Genomic DNA, 20,350 nt, shown 5'->3' with positions numbered 1-20,350 from the left:
ACTGAAATTACACACAAACTATCATTATTAACTCAGAACTGATAATAAGATAAACAAGAAAGTCGTAACGTAACAAAACAGCTTCTTCTTCTGCTGTTCCCGATCGATCATTCAATCAAAGAAAAAAAAAATGGCGGATACTTTATCTGCTTTGAGATCTTTAATGGCGTCACACACTCCTCCTCTTGATGCCCTTGTTGTTCCTTCTGAAGATTATCATCAGGTTTGTAATTTATTTCTACTTCTAATAATAATTTTTATTTTTATTTATGATTAATTGATGATTAATGATGATCATAATGCTATATATATATATATATATATACAGAGTGAGTATGTATCTGCTAGAGACAAAAGGCGTGCTTTCGTTTCTGGATTTACTGGCAGTGCTGGTATATATATATCTTACTCTTTTCCTTCTTAGTCTTTCTCTGTAATTATATATTTATTGTATTGTATTACATTAGATTAAATTAGACTAGATTTAAGTTTGTTCTTTTTTTTCTTTTTTTTTTTTTTTTTTTTTGTAGATAGATTGAAGTTGACTTTGATATAAGTTAATTCAATGGGTTACATAATCATCACATTGTTTATTGTATGTTCGCTGGCGGTTCCATTTTACATATATGTATTTTTAACTACAACAAATTTGTTGTATGTACGCACTTTTTCTACGCACTCTTTAAAAAATGCGTGAAATTTCATTAAGTTGTTCGCACTTAGAAATGTGTACAAATAGTTTACATTAGAAAGTGCAAAAAAAGTTACAAGTTTCTCAATTAAAAGTGTGAAGAAAAATGTTTTGCACACTAATAAGTGTGTACAATATTAGATTTGTACGCGCCTTTAAATGTATAAATCATTTTCTTCGCAGGTGATTTCTACGCACTGAGAAATCATTTCTTCATGGGTTATCTATACGCAAGTGCGTAGAAATCACTCGCGAAGAATGAACTCCACACTTATAAGTGCATAAAGTATAAATTTTTGTACACACTTATTAGTGTGAACATTTTTTCTTCACACTTTTAAATGTGAAGCTTGTAGCTTTTTCGCACTTTTTAAAGTAGACTATTTGTACACATTTTTAAGTGAACGATTCAGCAAAATATTATGCACTTTTTGAAATTGTGTAGAAATGACTAATTTTTTGTAGTGTTTTGGGTTTATTAGTATAATAGTATAGAATAGTTACCAAATTGTATTCGAGGTACCAAGAAATTGTGTTTTCTTAATGATGTGAACATGTAGTAATGTGTGTTTTAATAACTTAACATTACCTGATTACCATTAGGTACTTTGTTTCAAGGATTTAAGCTATAGAATAGCAACTTTACAAACCCGAAAAAATACATATACTAATGTAGTCATTGAAAATTTGTTTAGATGTAGTCATTGTGACACCGGCTATCGGTTGGCATTGAAGTTGCGTTTGATTCGTAAATGTTGATGGAATATAATGAATTGGAATGGAATTTCATTCTTTATTGTGTTTGGTTGCCCGAAGATGGAGGAATCCCATTTCTGTTGGAATGTAAAGATTCCCTCATTTGATGGAATCTCCATTCCTTTGGGTGGGGAAAGGAATTTCATTCTGTTCGTCACTTGAATCATCAAAAAAAAAAAAAAATACCTTCAAATTAATTTCCAGTTCTTTTGACAGATTCCATTCCTTCCAAAAACATTATGTGAACCAGAAACGCATTGTAATATTTGTTAAGAATATTCTATCAAAGTAGTTGTTTTTATTAACGACATTAGTTTCAAAGTAGTTGTTATACTCTCATATTTGGTTCCGAGGCAGCCAATGCAGCATCTGCCACGTCATTGCCCCATAGGCATTGCTCCAATATTTCCGGCAAAAGTAATGCTTAGTTGATGTTAGTACATACAAACAAGTTCAATAACTTCATTGGTATTTTTAAGGGTTCGTTGCCTACATTGAGATAAAAGTGAAAGTACGTTGCTATTTTATAGGTTAAACACTTTGTTTCTAAGGATAAACTTGATTTACTTATTGTATTTATTTAAAGCAAGATGCTTTGATGAATATATTAAATAGTTATGATAGCGGTCACGTGGCGCTATTAATTATTAATTACACGTGCTTACTGGTTTTCTGGTTATGAACTTACTTAGGTTTGGCACTTGTAACAAAGGATGAAGCACTCCTTTGGACGGATGGACGGTACTTTTTGCAGGCAGAAAAACAATTAAGTAAACAGTGGAGGCTTATGCGTATGGGAGAAGACCCATCTGTAGATCAATGGATATCTCTTGTAAGAAGACCATTGAACGAATACTAACTATAAAATCTTGTTGTTTGCTCTTAATTATTAGCGTGTTTGAGCTAATTCACATCATCTGTATCAGTGTTTACCTCAAGAATCAGCTATTGGGATTGATTTTTGGTGTATATCAGTAGAAACTGCACAGAAATGGAAAACTTTGTTCGCAAAAAAGCAACAAAGTTTAGTTCCCACAACCACAAACTTGGTTGACGAAGTTTGGAAAGATCAACCACAGCCTCAATTCAACCTCGTTACTGTACATCCTCTAAAGTTTTCTGGTCGTTCAGTTTCAGACAAGCTAAAGGATTTGCGAGACTATCTTAAAAAGGAAAAAGCCCGTGGAATTATAATTACAACACTCGATGAGGTAATGTTTATAACTTTATAATGATTCGTGCTCGACAATACTTGTTATTGTGAATTTGTGATACTTTCAGCCCAGACGTGTTACCTTTTTTACATGTTTGTTGCTTATTAGTTGATCAATTAACAGGTTGTATGGTTATATAATGTTCGTGGTGGTGATGTGTCTTATTCTCCTGTTGTTCATGCATTTGCCTTGGTAACAACAAAATCAGCTTTCTTTTATGTAGACGAAAGAAAGTTGTCTTCGGAGGTAAGTTCATTTATAATCTAGTTTCCTTTTATTTCTGAATTAGCCAGATGAAAATGTTCATTTTCTGCAGGTCAAATCCTATATGGAGGAAAATAATATCATAGTAAAAGAGTACAGTGCGGTAAGTTCTGATGTAGCATTGCTTGGATCGAATAAGCTAATGTCAGCAACGGAAACACAATCAAATGGTACACATGAAACAGAGGATGATAGCCATAAGATTTGGGTTGATCCTCGATGCTGCTATTCTTTGTATTCGAAATTAAACCCCGAGCAGGTCCTCCTGCAACAGTCACCTTTGGCCCTGCCAAAATCCTTAAAGGTATCTGATCTTGTCGTCTCTATAGCAATAATAGGTTTTGTTTCCCGTTTTCAGCATCCCGGTTTATTATTATGTGTCCTGTTGTGAGTCTATATAACTATATTTATGTTCTTTAGAGATAACTGGTAGGTAGCTAAATCTTTGATTCTTTTTTTAGAATTCTGTAGAGATGGATGGGCTAAAAAATGCCCATATTCGGGATGGTGCAGCTATTGTGCAATACTTTGCATGGCTAGATAAACAGGTACGTGTTCAGAGTAGTTTCAGATAGAAGGATTAGTTATGTTACCTTGTAGACTAATGAATATTAACTGAATTCTGGACACAAATTCACCGCAAACACGCACACAAGTAACAGCAACAAGTAACAGAACAAGAACAGAAGATAATAAACAAAAGCTAAACCGATTGAAGTTGGCTGCTGCAGTTAAAGATAATCCGAATAAGCTTCAGTAGACCCGTTATCTGGATTAATGCCCCAGTGGCCCTAGGTTCCTAAGAACAATTAATTATTTTCCACCATCAAAATGGTGGCCTAATGCCAAGATGACAACTTGCTCTATGTTGGTGCGCAAGATACCAAATTAATAATAATAATATTATGGGGCTGGGGCCCTCTTTGTCTTCTTATATGCAGCCCAACCAAATGGGCATCTTGATCACCATCATTACTCCCGCCCGCAAAAACGCCTTGTCTTCAATGTGTTTCGTTAAAAAAAATGGCCTTGAGTAAATCCGAGATCCCATGGGTAGTCATCTTCAATCTTCAGCCTTCCGTTACCATGTGATTATGTGAAACAAGATGATTGCCATTAGTCTCGTTATCTCTGAGATGATCCTCCACCACCAGTTTTAAACCTTCCCTTCCAGTGCCTTTGCAACCAAATATCTGCTCCGATGACTGTTGTTTCAGAAAAACAACATCCGTGGCAGCATGTTTCTGACTCTCAAAAGCAATATTTATGACATGATTCTGATCCAAGTCCTGATTTCTGTTTTTTGTCACACAACCGCCGCCGTGACACTTCATAGCAATCTTCTGCCACTGTTGGCCTAACAATCACTTTGGTTTCCTTCCCGTGCTCCTTAATTTCTTGATCATGTGATTTTGTAACTTCAATGTCTTCCACACCTTCAACACTAGCCGTAAAAACAGCTTTGTTCTGTTCCTTTTTGATATCAAACTCCATATCTTTTTTGTAAAAAAAGTAGGATCAAATGGAGAAAAAGAATTTTGCAAGCCATTAGAATCAATTGTTGAAGCCAATGAAATCACATTTGTCACCTTAGAGCAGCTATATTGATGCTATTCAGGAAAAATTTCCGTAATTTGAGGTATTAAATCACATATGAATTAGTATATACCCTTGGATTTCAGAAATCTCTTTCAGATTGTTAACCTGATCGAATAAGATCAGAAACGAATCACAATACTCTTTAAGAGTAACTTCCTGGCTAATTTCCATAATCTTCTCCAATGCGGATTCCATGCTGATTTTTTTCCTGGATGAACAGTAACGAGATGAATAGTGATTTTTTGTCAGATGAACAGGTTGCAAGAAAGACGGCTCTGGTACCAATTGATGAATACCAACTGAATTCTGGACAGAAGTTCACCACAAACCCGTACACAACTAACAATAACAAGTAACATAACAAGAACAAGACAAAACAAGTAAATAGAACAAGAACAGAAGATAATAGACAAAAGCTAAACCGATTGAAGTCGGCTGTTGTAATTAAAGATAATCTGGATAAGCTCCAGTAGCACCGTTTTCTAGATTAATGCCCCAGCGGCCCTAAGTATCTAAGAACACTAGATTAATAATAATGATAACTAATAATAATAATATTATGCGGCCCTCCCTGTCTTTTTATGTGCGGCCCAACCCAATGGGCTTCTTGATTCGTATCATAGTCTTGTTAAACCGATGCATAATTTAGTCTCTTTAATTGCAAAATGCGAGTTATCATGATTTGTTTTTTGTTTCTATCTGAGTTGATCGATGCCTTTCTGCAAATGTGCAGATGCAGGAAATCTATGGTGCTTCGGGTTACTTCAAGGAATCAGAGAGCCAAAATTCTACAAAGCAATCGTAGGTTTTTATCATGTTAGTTGTAAACATGGTTATTCTGTTATCTGTATAGTTCAGTGAAAGTTCACATACAGGGTTCCTGCTTGTAGGTTTATACTTTCTTAACTGTAATTGTTTGTTGATGTTGCCATAGCAGAGATGTGAAACTGACAGAAGTGTCGGTAAGTGAGAAGCTAGCGGAGTTCCGTGCAGCGAAAGAGGTTAGTTACTTTTTCAAATTCTGATGGCGTGTAAATTATTTTATGGTTCATATGGTCTCTTTCATAATTTTAATTTGAACTAATCATGTATTGTAGTTTATTAAGTTCACATGCCGTTTTAGCTTCTTAGATTTTCTTTTATATACTTGTAGCACTTCAGAGGGTTGAGCTTCCCTACTATCTCATCAGTTGGTCCAAATGGGGCAGTTATTCACTATGAACCGGAAGCTAAAACATGCGCTGAGCTTGATCCAAATAGCATGTATCTTTGTGACTCCGGAGCTCAGGTCTTCTTACCGCTTTCATACAGAATTTATTGCTTTCATTTTGTAAATGTGTATATTTCACCAAATATATTATCATTCTTTACAGTATCTGGATGGGACAACGGATATAACTCGGACTGTTCACTTTGGAAAGCCTACCGAACATGAAAAAAAATGTTTTACTGCAGTATGTTCGGCTTAACTCTTGATTTGTCGGGCTTTAATTGTTTTTTTATAATGTTTTGTGATCTTCGTATGTTGTTTGGATTTTAATTCAATTTCTAACTTCAAGCAGGTTCTTAAGGGTCACTTTGCTTTGGGTAATGCACGTTTTCCTAATGGAACAACAGGTAAAATCAACTGTATTATTCTCTTTTGTCAATTTTAATTCTCCAAATTCTATCACATAGTGCCATCTTGAGGTATCCATAAATGCCATTCAGGTTGCTCAGTATGTTATATTAAGTATGATGATGATCCTATATATTGTTCTCTTCGGCATTAGCATAGCACTTTTATATCTTGCATCTAAAACCTGTACTAATTGACAGTGCACTGAATCAGGTCATGCTCTTGACGTTCTTGCTCGAGTTCCACTATGGTCATATGGTCTTGATTATAGACATGGAACTGGTCATGGGATAGGGTCTTACTTAAATGTGCATGAAGGCAAGTCGGGATACCTAATCTGTCTGAATACACACACACACACACACACAAAATTATTCTAATTGAAGATGAAAATCAAACATGTTTTATTTTGTTCTTAATATTAGTTTTATATATGCTCAATGAACAGGGCCACATTCAATTAGTTTTAGACCTGGTTTGAGCGTCCCGCTGCAAGCTTCAATGACTGTAACAGATGGTACGTATTGCTTCTTCACTTCCAGTCTATTGTTTTATTCCTTCTTTATTTGTGATGTTGTCTTGGTTTTTTAGCTTTGCCATTTCTTTACTGTATTTGCTCTTGCAAAATCATCCGAAGAGAAATATACCAACGAATCAGAGCCCCATAGTATACTTTCTACGGAAAGATATAGCTACGGGCTATCAAAATACAGCTACCTTTTTTCCCTTTATAACCATCATAGGTTACTTATACTCAAGTCAAAATGCTCATGTTTAGAGAGGAGCCTTGAGTTGTTGACAAATTTAGTCAAAACAATGCTCATATTGATGACAATATTTTCGGTGTCTTTTCCTTGGTCTATATAAATGGCTTGTAGATATTGAGTATACTAAAATACTACTAAAAGAATTTATAAAGAAAACAAATACTTTACTATGCTACATCTTATATGAATAGTAGAGGTAGCAATTATAACCCCTTTGCATATGAATGGGTCCATCTAGGTTGAGTTCAAAAGGTTTTATATATTTCATATAACCTCTTAAACCACTTTACATCAATTTAAGATTATTATTGGTGTAAGTATTTATTGTAATTAAATTTGATACACTAGTAATTTAGATAATAGTTCTTACATTTATGGACCAAAAAGTAAGTCAAATTGTCACTCCATAGTTCATACTGCCACCTGTATGTTAAATATCTTCATAAAAATATTGGATTATTCCTATTTTGAGATTTTATTATGCTTGGATATTGTTTTCAGAACCTGGTTACTATGAAGATGGCAAATTTGGTATAAGATTAGAAAATGTGCTTATAATCAAGGAGTCCGCAACACAATTTAACTTTGCTAACAAAGGTTACTTGGAATTCGAGCACATAACATGGGTAAGTCGTCTTAGTCTCATATTCCCTTTTATTTTATGTTTACATGTTCTATTTATCCAAAGATTTTGCTTAAAACGAAATGTTGTAATGCAAAGACTGATTTAGTTTTGGGTTGATATGATTATATCTTTACAGGCACCGTATCAGACAAAGTTAATAGATGCGAGCCTTCTTCTGCCTGAAGAAATAAAATGGGTGAATAGCTATCATGCGAAATGTAGAGAGATCCTGGCACCATATCTCGATGAATCCGAGAAGGCGTGGCTCAATCAAGCTACTGAGCCTATTGCTGCTTAATTCACTTTGTTTTATTTCCGATATTTTAATAAGACTGAAGTAAACCATGTTACAGTATATCCTTATTCATATGTTGATAAACTTTTAATAAGGTACCAGAAATTAACACTTGACATTGCTTTTTTTAAGAAGCTTAAATCTGGCTTCTTCTTCTCTCTTTTTTTTTTTTTTTGAAATTAAAAAAAGGCTAATCGACACCATGCGTTGATACTTCTTCCAAACCTATATAGAACAAGTTCTTACCCGTACTTTATCTAATTAAAGTAGGGGTGTTACTTGGATAGATTATATGGATTTGACCTATTATAAATTCATCCAAGATCAAAACGCATTTTCCTGATTCCAAATATTATTATTTTATCCAAAATCGGAACCCAATAACATTTATAAAAAAAAAAAAAACAAAGCTTTTAAATTCTGAAATGTCATAATCAGATGATTCAAATTTAAAGCTTCATGAAAGTTATACAAATAAGTCAAAAACAAAGCTTTCAAATCGAGTGATATATACTTTAGGATTCCTAACCAACGGCAAATAAGTTATATAAATACATATACAATCTGCGATACGAAACAGACATCTTGATAATTTGCCGAATGGTGATTATAACAAAACACTAAACATAAGTGTTCAAAAAGACAAACAAGGTATCTTATCCAAATGTAACCTTATGGATCAAATGACAACAAGGTATTCTGATAATATGCCGAAATGATAAAATATTAAAAACAAGTAGGTAAAAAAGACCAAATATTTTGTTGTTAATACCTAAAAGAAAGTTTGTCAAAAGATTATCGTTCTACGTCTCAAGTCCCAACAGCAGCCAAAATAGTCTTGATTCTTCAACATTATCTAGATCCTAAAACGTTACTTTTCTTTATTATTAATTAAATCCTTATCATTTATAGTTAAAGTTTAAAAAATAATTACAAATGTAATGGTATGCTATATATACATATACGCTATACCTCATTACTTGCAGTCTTGAACCTTCAATGGTTTTGACTGGAAGTACCATCATTTTCTCCTAATTCCACACAAGAAAGTTACATAATAATGTATTATTAACAATTAAAAATTAATATGTATTAAGACTTTAAGTAATATAAATTAAACAATAAACAAAAGTTTCTCTATTAAGTTGTTGAATTATATCCCAATATTAAGTGAATCAATTATCCAAGTCACTACTTGAGTGTATTGAGTTTGTTTTCATCTTTTCTCTTAACTTGTTTCTCATGTAGGGTACTGGTACCATAACGTCGGGGTTTAAGCACGCGCTTTCCCAATATTGAAGATGAATCGAAACCAAGAGTAGATCTTGAAAAATGAATTGTAAATCGTTATACAAGTCATTCATAGCTCTCGATCGATCAATCTGAATATCTTTTCTTATCAACTATCTTATTTCTAATGTTTAACTCACTTTTGTATACATTATCACAGTTATATGCAATATCGGATGCCAATTAGTTAGGCATGTAGGGTATATTTAGTAGCAAACTTTTTGGAGCTTCTACCTGGTAAAAACACTTGTTTCACTTTAAAAGTACTTAAAACACGCATTTGATTAAAAGATTTTGATGCTTTAGATTAAAAGAAAAAGCTCCATATTAAAACGCTCCGGTAATTAAGTATCAAATAAACAGATAACTATTCCTATTTCCGTGTCTTGGTAAAAATCGGGATCCATAATATAAAATTCTTCACTACAAACATGTTAGACATGAATGCAATTATACTACCATGTTCACCGAGTGCAATCTACAAATAGAATATAAGTTATTTGTCAAAAATCTATTGGCGGTTTGTTGAAAGGTAATAATTATTATTGTAGGATTAATACCAGCTTAAGTGAAAAGGATTCAACATAAGTGGACGTGCCGGAGTGGTTATCGGGCATGACTAGAAATCATGTGGGCTTTGCCCGCGCAGGTTCGAATCCTGCCGTCCACGTTTTTCATTTATTTCACAATTAAGGCTACCAGTAAATGTTTTGCAGCACAATTTTAGACCGGATCCAGAAAATTATAACATAAAGGGGGAAAATTTGGCTTAGAAGTTGTAATATAGGATTAATAAAAAGACAATTCTTTAAAAAAAAAAATTTGGCTTAAAACTTTAGGAAGATAATGAACCAAAAATATGATAATGAGAAATGCTATCTACACAAATTAATTACAAACAAAATTTTACAAATTGATTTGTCATTTTGTCAACAAATTTTGTTTACAATAAAGAGAGAATGAAGAAAATTTTATAAATTGATTTGTCACTAATAAAGTAAAGAGTGAGAATGAAGAAAGAGAAAAAAGTGTTACATATAATTGGTCCACATAATTTGATATATGAGTTTGTAAAAGGTTTTTTTTTTATCTTTTTTTTATTGATATAGCATCTCGTATAATTATGATATATTAAGAGTATTGACCCAATCCTGAAAAATGTCTCTGAATCAAACCATTAAGAGGGGTCGCTATACCCTTATTCTTCATCCGTTACACAACCATCCTTCAACCAAAAACAAGTCCACAGTGTTAGGTGTGACTCGTCCTCAACTTTTCAATTCGTTGTCTCACTCGTCTTTGAGAGGACTAGTGGTATAAATGATGAGTCATGAGATAGTTATGAAATTGAAAATGTTTTAAATATTCAACTATTGTTAAGTGATTTTATAATGTGATGTTTTAGATATTCAACTATTGTTAAGTGATTTTATAATGTGATGTTAGTATAGTGTACTCGCAATCAGCAGATTAAATCTTTTTTGTTGTAGTATATAAGGATTGTTTTATTTTATTGTTGTTTTACTTTTTAAAACAAAAATAATATAATGATTAATACATGTAGTTTTCTTTTCTTGTAACATTCGCTCGGAATACGAAATTAAGGAAACTTCAATGTATGATAATGAAATCTTGCATATATCATAGACAAGAAGATGTTAACCATGAGCCGTTACAAGTATTCAGAAGGAAAAATTTAAAGTTTGTCTATCATGAAGATCAAACTCAAGATTTTAGGTAAAATTCGAGAATGTCTCTGACTAGCTAGATTGGTCATTGTTGACTAATACATATACATATAGTTAATAGTTTAATAGTTGAAAAAGTAATATGACATGTTATATGCAACCTATTGAAAAGAAATGAATAAAATCTTCAATAAAAATAATAAATAACTGATAATATGTTACGTATATTATTTTCAAGAGTCTATGTGAATAGTCTAACTACAGACTTAACATAATAAGTTATTACGTTAGTAATTACATGATATTTTATTACAGAAATATAGTTTTCATTGAATGTTCAAAGAAATAAATTAAACTTTGAGTTATTAAAATTATTATATTACAAGTTTTTAAAATTTGTTTTCAGGACGGATATCTTTTAAATTCACTATGTGGCCCCGGGGATGAGTTTTCCCCAAGGGCTCGGGTTCGAGTCTTGGGTTTCTTATCTCAAGGTATTTTCCATGAAAAGGGGGTTGGAGGTGCAGCAAATCGCTGGTTAAAATTGTCTCCGGAACGTCTGAATCGATACTAACTTTAAAAAAAAAGTCCAAAAAAGTGATTGTTTATCACACTACATCGTGTGAGTACCCTTCTAATATGTGTATGTGTACAATCCATCCTAAAACTTAAAAGTTAATGGTTGATATATATGATTCATATTAATATACAAAATTATTAATATATAAATAATTTACAATGTTTATATTAACTAAATTAACAGTTTTATTAATTTTAGATAGAACTATATTTTAATTTATAGTTATTTAATTAATCGAAAGGATAGAGTTATAACCAAATGAATAGAATTACATACAGTGAAGCCTCTATAAATTAATAGTGACTAAAATATTTTATTAATTTAACAAGTTATTAATTTAGCGTGTATTTTTTTTACAATATTTCTTTTAAGTTAGGATCAAATAAATTATTAATTTTTATTAAGATATTAATTTATAAAGATTATACTGTATTTTAATTTATCAAGTTTTCATTTGGGCCCCAAAACTTTATTTCTACACCCACACACTCATCCAATACCCAATAATTTCATTGGTTTATAACTAAAGAATTTATTACATTTTTTAATAACCCAAACTCAAACAAACAAAATTTAGGATTATGATTCTCTAAAGTTGAAAGGTAAAATTAAAGGTATCTAAACTTTGGATCAAAATCAAAGTTTAAGATTCATATATTTTTTTTGAATTTTAAATTTTTGATTTTAATTCAATTATTAATATATCACTAGTAATGTTGGTTTTAACTTTAAAAAATTCTTGGTTCGAAATTAAACATTTTTTCTGATGAAACCCAGAAAATGAACTCAATAAACCTTAAACATGTCAACCGTCGTTAATAACATGTATAGAAAAAGAGGCACGTGAATCACATTTCTTAAAGTCAATAAAACGAGACACTTAATCTATACAAGTATGAACCAATAATATCATGCAAGTTTTGTAGCTGTTCACAAAGAAAACAAAAGTAATTATACAATTATTAATGAGAAATGATTAATTTTTTTAACCAGATAACCTAATAATCTTCTTAATCATGAGATGATGACACATGGAAACATCAGGAGGCAGGATTAGAAAAGAGGATTAGTGGATACCACATGTCACCTTCTTAATGTATTAAGAGGATTATTAGGTTATTTGGTTAAAAGGATTTATTATTTTCCATTATTAATTCATGCTTTAATTAATTAATAATATTATATCACCCTTAGTATCCCAACCATATTTTTTGGTATCCCAACCAAAAAGTGTGGGCCCTCATGTTTATAATGATATATATGATAGAGTAAAAAGCGGGCCCTCTGTCATTAATAATCAAGTCGGGTTACCAAAATAATGGTCGGGATACCATGCGCCTATTATATATCATATATTATACTCAACATTATTCAATCAATATATTCTTTCATTTTCCCCTATAAATACCCAATAAGATTCCTTCACAAAAAGACAATTTCTCTTGTCTGCTTATAAAATTGAGTCATCAAACCCAAACCTTCATATCATCACAACAAACCATCACAGTGGATAGTATTCTCTACAATAACACCCCCAAATTTCCTCCATTTTTAGCACATCCTTTTTTTTTCCTCAAAAAGCACTTTTTTTCCTTTAAATAAATTTTTTTAGAAAACCACACCCACATACTAAAAGTGAACAAAAATGAGTCTTGCAAATCCCACAAATTTGTTCTATGGAGCCCCCACCAGATCTAACAGAACCTCACTTTACCCGACCCGAAAAGGTCAACCCATTTTCCCAACCCGTTCATCTTCCTCTTCATTCACTACAATCTCTTCAGTTTTAACCAAACAACAACAACAATCAAATCCACCAGAAAACAAGTTCGAAAAAACCCATTTCGAAACACCATTCGATTTCAATTCTTACATGATAGAAAAGGCAAATTCGGTAAACAAAGCCTTAAACGACGCCGTTCCGTTAAGAAACCCGACAAAAATCCACGAATCCATGCGGTATTCATTACTCGCAGGTGGGAAACGTGTTAGACCAATGTTATGTATTGCAGCCTGCGAACTTGTCGGAGGAACCGAGGCAACCGCGATGCCTGCCGCATGTGCTGTCGAAATGATTCACACTATGTCTTTAATGCATGATGATCTTCCGTGTATGGATAACGACGATTTTCGTCGCGGAAAACCAACAAATCATATTGTGTACGGTGAAGAAATCGCGATTTTAAGCGGAGATGCTTTGTTGTCATTTTCATTCGAACATATAGCAACAGCGACACAAGGTGTATCTATAGACCGAGTCCTTCGGTCTATAGCTGAGTTAGCTAAATGTGTCGGGTCGGAAGGGTTGGTTGCGGGTCAAGTAGTGGATATATGTTCTGAAGGACAAGATGTCGGGTTAGACCAATTGGAGTTTATTCATTTGCACAAAACCGCGGCTTTACTTGAAGCCTCGGTGGTTATTGGTGCGGTTTTGGGAGGTGGTACGGATCAAGAAGTTGAAAAGTTGAGAAAATTCGCGAGGTCGATTGGGTTATTGTTTCAAGTGGTTGATGATATTCTTGACGTGACAAAATCTTCGGAAGAATTGGGGAAAACCGCGGGTAAAGATTTGTTGACGGATAAAACTACGTATCCTAAGTTGTTAGGACTAGAAAAATCGAGGGAGTTTGCTGAGAGATTGAATAAGGAAGCGAAAGAACAGTTGGTTGAGTTTGATCAACGGAAGGCACAGCCGTTGATTGCACTTGCTAATTATATTGCATATAGGGAAAATTGATCATATATAAAGTTGTTGTATTGGTTGTAATTGTTGAGATGTTTGATTTGTCAATGTCAATTTCAAAATGTGTAATGACATAGTGTTAATTAATGATTTGAATTGACAATGTTATAAGATACTATTATTGGGTGTTTGTGATGGTATAATTGGACTATTGGATTGCAATTAAGAAAAATCCAATCCTTTAAAACTATATACGAGTATCTTTTTTTTTAACATTCAAAAGCTTTTACTGATATATATGAATAGTAACAAGCGTTAGAGCATCTCCAATGAAACTTTTTCTAAAGCTTTTTACTATTCAAAAAAGCTTTTGCATAACTTTTTTTCCATTTGAGTAAAAAGCTTTTTATCAAAAGCTTGACAATCTCTAAGTCTTTGAAAGAATCTAACACTTTCTTTCTTCCTAATTTTGTTATTAAATACTACCTTAAAGACTTTTTTATGATTTTAACCATTGAAGCACCAACTTGATTAAAAGCTTTTTTCAAAAAGTTTTTTACAAAAAGCTTTACCATTAGAGATGGAGAAAAGAAGAACATACAAAGGAAACAAGTTTAAATATTGAAACTTGAAACTAGACCATTTTGTTATTTGATTGCCACCGAAAACTCATTGCTTTTATATATTTTGCTGCCAAATGGAGAGATGGAGTCTTGTTTTAGAATAAGGAATATGCTAATGCTATCAAAATACCAACAATAAGTTAAGACTTAAGATTACTACATTAAGCAACCTACTCTTGTCTACAAAACTAGAATGGATAAATAAGTAGTGATCTGTCTCGTTATGGAGATCACGCAAGGCAGAAATGTGGTGGATGATCCTTTTGAGAAGTGCCTAATGGTTCCAAGGAAACAACCAATGGTGAGGTCCGAGGGTGGAGGATTGGAGAAGGACCTCAAAGACTTGGTCGAGAGATAGCTGGTGTTGTCGTGTTTCCATCTTCAGATATCTTGTGTATTTGACAGGTTAACGTTTGAGACTTATGCGAGCATATTGTGTAGTTGTAGAAGTTTAATATGAGTCCAAGTAATCAAGTTATTTATACTCCCTTATAAAACAAAGAGTTTTTTACTTGAAAAGTACTTCAATTTGTCACTTTTTACTTTATTGAGGTCAAAACAAAATTCCGTCCTATCGTAGGGAAAAAAACCGGCTAAACCAATTATATTGAGATTTGACCGGCTAAGTATTATTTTTATCCGGTTATATATTATTTAATACCAATGTAGGCCCCTCTTAACCCCTATTTTTCTACCACGGTGACTTTTTAACTTTGTCTGCTTATGTGACCAGTTTATATGGATTATCATTACCAACTCTTTAAAAAAATCATTTATATAGATTTATGTATGTTATTTTAAACAGAATCTGCTCGTAGTACTACACATATCTTCAATTTTGTATCATTTTTTTTTTGTCAACCGTATTACTTACAACATATGTATACATATTTATATGCAAACTGTTAAACCTATTTTGGTGTTTGTAATATCTGTTCAGATCATCCGATATATGCGCTCCCGTATTACAAGATCTTATTTACCGATGAATTTCATGTAATCGATATTCAACAAAACAAAATCACTGCAAACTAGAATTCTTGTGTATATTCATATATCACATAATATATATATATATATAAAACCAAAGCCCGTATGGCCGCAAAACCGAAACCCCAGATGGCCGGAAAATCCAAACGATTCCAACAACTAAAAGATCAACAACATTATAGGAGCTCGAAGTTCTTGAATCTAAAATATTAGTGGCCGGAAATCCAAATGAGTCGAATAACCAAAAGATATTGTTGATGATGTCGAATTGAGGAATAACAAACACATACCAGTGTTGGAGTAATACACGTGCTCATATACACACGTGTGAAGAATTTATTTTTCAATTGAATAAGTCACTTTAGTGGGTTTAGTGGGTAGTTTGTTTACCGAGTCTTTAGTAGCATTATCTTTCAGTTGTGATTTTGTTTCCTGTTTTTTTGGTATGAGTCTTTGTTTACGTTATGCATTGTAGCCTATATAAGGCAGTCTATGTTATCAATGAAGTGATCAGTTTTCAATATATTATCAATTGTTACTCTAATAATTGGTATCAGAGCGAAATCTTGATCAAAGTAAGGAGAGTGATAGATTAAAGAGAGAGTGATAATGAGTAATGAAAAGCTTAAGATCCCAGTGTTCGATGGTCATTATGATCACTGGAAAGAGATGATGGAGAATTTGCTGCGAGCAAAACAATTATGGAATCTCATTGATCCAGGTATCATTGAGCCGGCAACGGGTGTTGCCCAAAGTGACGCACAAAAAAAAACGTTGGCAGAGCTACGTATGAAAGACTTGCAGGTGAAACATTATCTGTACCAAGCAATTGATCGGGTTACTTTCGAGCAGATTTTGGATCGATGATCAGCCAAGTCGATTTGGGATGCCATGAAACAGAGGCATGAAGGGAGTGCTCGTGTCAAAAGATCCATGCTTCAGAAGCTTCGTCGTGACTTTGAAGTTCTAGAGATGAAGACCACTGAGTCGATCCCGGAGTACTTTGGAAGAGTTCTGGCTGTTGCCAACCAGATGAGAAGCAATGGTGAAGTCATGACGGATCAGAAAATTGTAGAGAAGATTTTAAGAACTCTCACCGAAAAATACATATTTATAGTCGTTTCCATTGAAGAATCGAATGACGTTGCAGATATGTCGGTTGATGAACTGAAAAGCTCGCTCATTGTTCATGAGCAGAAGTTCAAGAAGCCAGAAAAAGAAGAAGAACAGGTCTTTAAGGTAGAACAAAGTGATAGCTATTCAACAAGGGAACGTGGACGAGGACGTGGTAATCCTCGTGGAAGGGGACGAGGACGTGGAAGATCCTGGTCAAATCGTGACACAGTGGAATGTTATAGGTGTCATAAACTTGGACACTTCTCTTATGAATGTCCAGAATTAAAAGAAGCCAACTATGCTGGTTTTGATGAAGACGATGAGGTGATGCTCATGGCACGAGTAGATCTTTCTGATGACGATGATGATGAAGATCCATATGCATGTAAAAAGGTTAGTAACTTTATGGCACAAGTTGGTAATGAGGGAAGTAATTGTTTTTGGTTTTTAGACTCAGGTTGTTCGAATCATATGTGTGGGGATAGAAAAAAATTTGCTAAGCTTGATGAGAATTACACTCGAAAAGTTAAATTGGGTAATAATACACATATGAAAGTGGGCGGTTTGGGGCAAGTAAGACTCACTTTCAATGGTACCAGTTATGTTATAAATAATGTGTATTATATACCCGAACTCAAAAACAATTTGCTCAGTATGGGGCAACTTCAAGAAAGGAGTTTGGAATTTGTCATTAAAAGGGGAGTGTGTAGGATATATCACAATAGTAGAGGTCTTTTACTTGAAAGTTATATGACCTCAAATAGAATGTTCCCGTTGTATGAAGAAAGTGGAGAGTATAGTCCAAAGAAAGGTGAGGAGTATTGTACAAATAGTACAATTGCATGTGAGGTCTATAACATGGGTAAAGAAAAGTTGCAGGATACTAGCTTGTACACTAGTCAAAGTGACCTATCAAAATTATGGCATGAAAGGTATGGTCATATAAGTACAACTAGCATGTCCCTTCTCCAACAAAAAGACATGGTCAATGGCTTGCCCTCATTTAATGTTGATGACTCTTTATGCATTGACTGTTGTGTTGGTAAACAAACTAGAAAAGCCATTCCCAAGTCTAGCAATTGGAGAGCAAAAGAACTGCTAGAGCTCGTGCACTCTGATATATGTGGGCCAATCAAACCCACTTCTCAGAGTGGAAAACGATATATCCTAAGTTTTATTGATGATTGCAGTAGGAAGGGTTGGATCTATTTACTAAAAGAAAAGTCTGAAGCTTTTGAAAAGTTCAAAGATTTCAAAAGCAAGGTGGAAACAGAGACAGGAAAGAAAATTAAAGCTTTTAGAACCGATAGAGGTGGAGAATACTTGTCTCAAGAATTCAACAATTTCTGTATTGCTCATGGTATTAGAAGGCAACTGACAACGAGTTTCACACCACAACAAAATGGTGTGGCGGAGAGAAAGAATAGAACAGTAATGAACATGGTGGTCACCATCTTAGCTGCTAGAAATGTGCCTAAGCATTTCTGGGCCGAAGCAGCAGTTTGGAGTTATTTTATTCTAAATCGTTGTCCAACCAAAGCTCTCAAAGACGTCACCCCACAAGAGGCCTGGAGTGGGGAGAAACCAGATGTTGAAGATCTAAGGGTGTGGGGTTGTGTGGCTCACGTTCATATCCCAAAAGAAAAACGCACCAAGCTTGACAACAAAAGTAAGAGGTGTATTTTAATTGGGAGGAGTGAAGAATCAAAGGCATATAAATTGGTTGATCCTGATACAATGGCAGTAGTGACAAGTAAGGATGTGTTGTTTGAAGAAACTAAGAGTTGGGAGTGGGCTGCCAGTGAGAAAAAAACTGATAGTGAAGCGTTGACATGGGATGATAATGATCAAACAAACTCTAATGATGAAGGTGATGAGCCAAAAAATCATGGTTCTGAAGTTGTCCCAAATGATGTAAATGACATTCCTGAATCTAGCAATGTTAGAGCAAGAGAGGGTCGACAACGAAGAACCCCTTTGTATTTGCAAGATTATTATACCGGGGTTGATGAGCTGAATGCAGTAATCGAGCTAATACAGGAGGAACCATCAACTTATGAAGAAGCTGTAAAAGAAGAAAAATGGAGAAAAGCTATGGATATTGAAATCCAAGCCATTGAAAAAAATGAAACTTGGAATCTGGTGGAGCTGCCAAAAGATGCAAAATGTATAGGGGTGAAGTGGATTTTTAAAACCAAGCTAAATGAACGAGGAGAAGTTGAGAAACATAAGGCTCGTTTGGTAGCAAAGGGTTATGGACAGGAACATGGGGTTGATTACAAAGAAGTTTATGCTCCGGTTGCAAGAATGGACACCATTCGTCTTATGATAGCAGTGGCTGCACAACGAGGCTGGAACATCCTACAAATGGATGTAAAATCGGCTTTCTTGCGTGGAGCTCTAGATGAAGATGTTTATGTGCAACAACCAGAAGGTTATGTAAAGAAAAATGATGAACACAAGGTTTACAAGCTTTCTAAGGCTTTGTATGGACTAAAACAGGCACCTCGAGCCTGGTTCAGTTGAATTGAAGCTTATTTTATCAATGAAGGTTTTAAAAAAAGCAATGTTGAGCACACTTTGTTTATCAAGAGGAGTATGGAGGGAAGTATTTTGCCGGTTAATGTGTATGTAGATGATCTTATTTATACGGGAAATAATGTGTCTATGATGGAAGATTTCAACATATCAATGAAAAAGGAATTCGAAATGACAGACCTTGGTAGGATGAGGTTTTTTTTGGGTATTGAAGTGTTGCAGACAGTAGATGGAATACATATTTCTCAAAGGAAATATGCTAATGAGATACTGAAAAGGTTCAAGATGGAGGATTGCAATCCAGTTTTCTGTCCAATAGTTCCTGGTTGCAGATTACGATCTAATGAAGGTGAAAAGATGGATGATACACTTTTTAAGCAAATGGTTGGGTGTCTCATGTATTTGACGACAACTCGACCTGACATTCAATATGTGGTAAGTCTTATTAGTCGTTATATGTCAAATCCTACTGTCGTCCATTTTGATGCAGCAAAGAAAATTTTAAGGTACTTGAAAGGTACTTTAGACTATGGAATTTGGTATAAACGTGGAGGAGAAGGACTAATGGAAGTATACACCGACAGTGATTTTGGTGGCGATATTGATGACAGAAAGAGTACATCAGGATATGTTGTTTTGTGGGATGGAGGATCTGTGGCGTGGTCATCAAAGAAACAGAAAATTGTGACCTTGTCTACAACGGAAGCCGAGTATGTGGCTGCTACTACTTGTGCCTCTCAAGTTTTATGGTTAAGAGGGGTGCGTGAAGACATTGGCTTAAGGTGTGAAGGTAGTACAACCATCAAGTGTGATAGCATGTCTGCAATCAAGTTGTCAAAGAATACCGTATTTCATGGAAGATGCAAACATATTGACATACGGTTTCACTTTCTACAAGATTTGGTTAAGGATGGCACAATAGCATTGGAGTATTGCAGAACTAGTGAGCAAGTCGCAGATGTTATGACCAAGGCATTGAAAAAGGATCTATTTGAAGCTATGAGAATGAAGTT

The 20,350-nt window shown here is 34.0% G+C and overlaps 2 protein-coding genes and 1 non-coding gene across 3 annotated transcripts; all 3 read left to right on the top strand.

Moving 5' to 3' along the window:
* Positions 1-12: 12 nt before the first annotated feature.
* On the top strand, positions 13-7,945 carry LOC122578444 (aminopeptidase P1). The gene is made up of 16 exons (XM_043750413.1): positions 13-223; positions 329-392; positions 2,140-2,279; positions 2,374-2,658; positions 2,785-2,907; positions 2,978-3,229; positions 3,387-3,473; positions 5,258-5,325; positions 5,462-5,525; positions 5,678-5,812; positions 5,898-5,978; positions 6,087-6,141; positions 6,356-6,460; positions 6,591-6,659; positions 7,411-7,535; positions 7,671-7,945. The coding sequence occupies exons 1-16, from the start codon at positions 131-133 to the stop codon at positions 7,830-7,832; spliced, it is 1,908 nt and encodes a 635-aa protein (XP_043606348.1). The 5' UTR covers positions 13-130; the 3' UTR covers positions 7,833-7,945.
* A 1,762-nt stretch (positions 7,946-9,707) lies between these two features.
* Positions 9,708-9,789, top strand: TRNAS-AGA. Its single transcript has one exon. It is a non-coding gene; the product is annotated as a tRNA-Ser (tRNA).
* Positions 9,790-12,871: 3,082 nt separating this feature from the next.
* Positions 12,872-14,248, top strand: LOC122578446 (geranylgeranyl pyrophosphate synthase, chloroplastic-like). Its single transcript, XM_043750414.1, has one exon. The coding sequence runs from the start codon at positions 13,033-13,035 to the stop codon at positions 14,122-14,124; it is 1,092 nt and encodes a 363-aa protein (XP_043606349.1). The 5' UTR covers positions 12,872-13,032; the 3' UTR covers positions 14,125-14,248.
* The last annotated feature ends 6,102 nt before the right edge of the window (positions 14,249-20,350 follow it).

The sequence above is a fragment of the Erigeron canadensis genome, chromosome 8 (assembly GCF_010389155.1).
Source record: "Erigeron canadensis isolate Cc75 chromosome 8, C_canadensis_v1, whole genome shotgun sequence".
Taxonomy (NCBI): Eukaryota; Viridiplantae; Streptophyta; class Magnoliopsida; order Asterales; family Asteraceae; genus Erigeron; species Erigeron canadensis.
The sequence above is the reverse complement of the archived record's forward strand: the minus strand, read 5'-3'. Positions and strand labels throughout refer to the sequence as shown.

Bases quoted from the DNA above. Each gene is read 5' to 3' on its own strand.
- LOC122578444 (XM_043750413.1), top strand. From the start codon at position 131: ATGGCGGATACTTTATCTGCTTTGAGATCTTTAATGGCGTCACACACT. The intron at 224-328 runs GTTTGTAATTTA...ATATATATACAG, and splicing joins CTTCTGAAGATTATCATCAG to AGTGAGTATGTATCTGCTAG. The intron at 6,461-6,590 runs GCAAGTCGGGAT...CTCAATGAACAG, and splicing joins TTACTTAAATGTGCATGAAG to GGCCACATTCAATTAGTTTT.
- LOC122578446 (XM_043750414.1), top strand. From the start codon at position 13,033: ATGAGTCTTGCAAATCCCACAAATTTGTTCTATGGAGCCCCCACCAGA.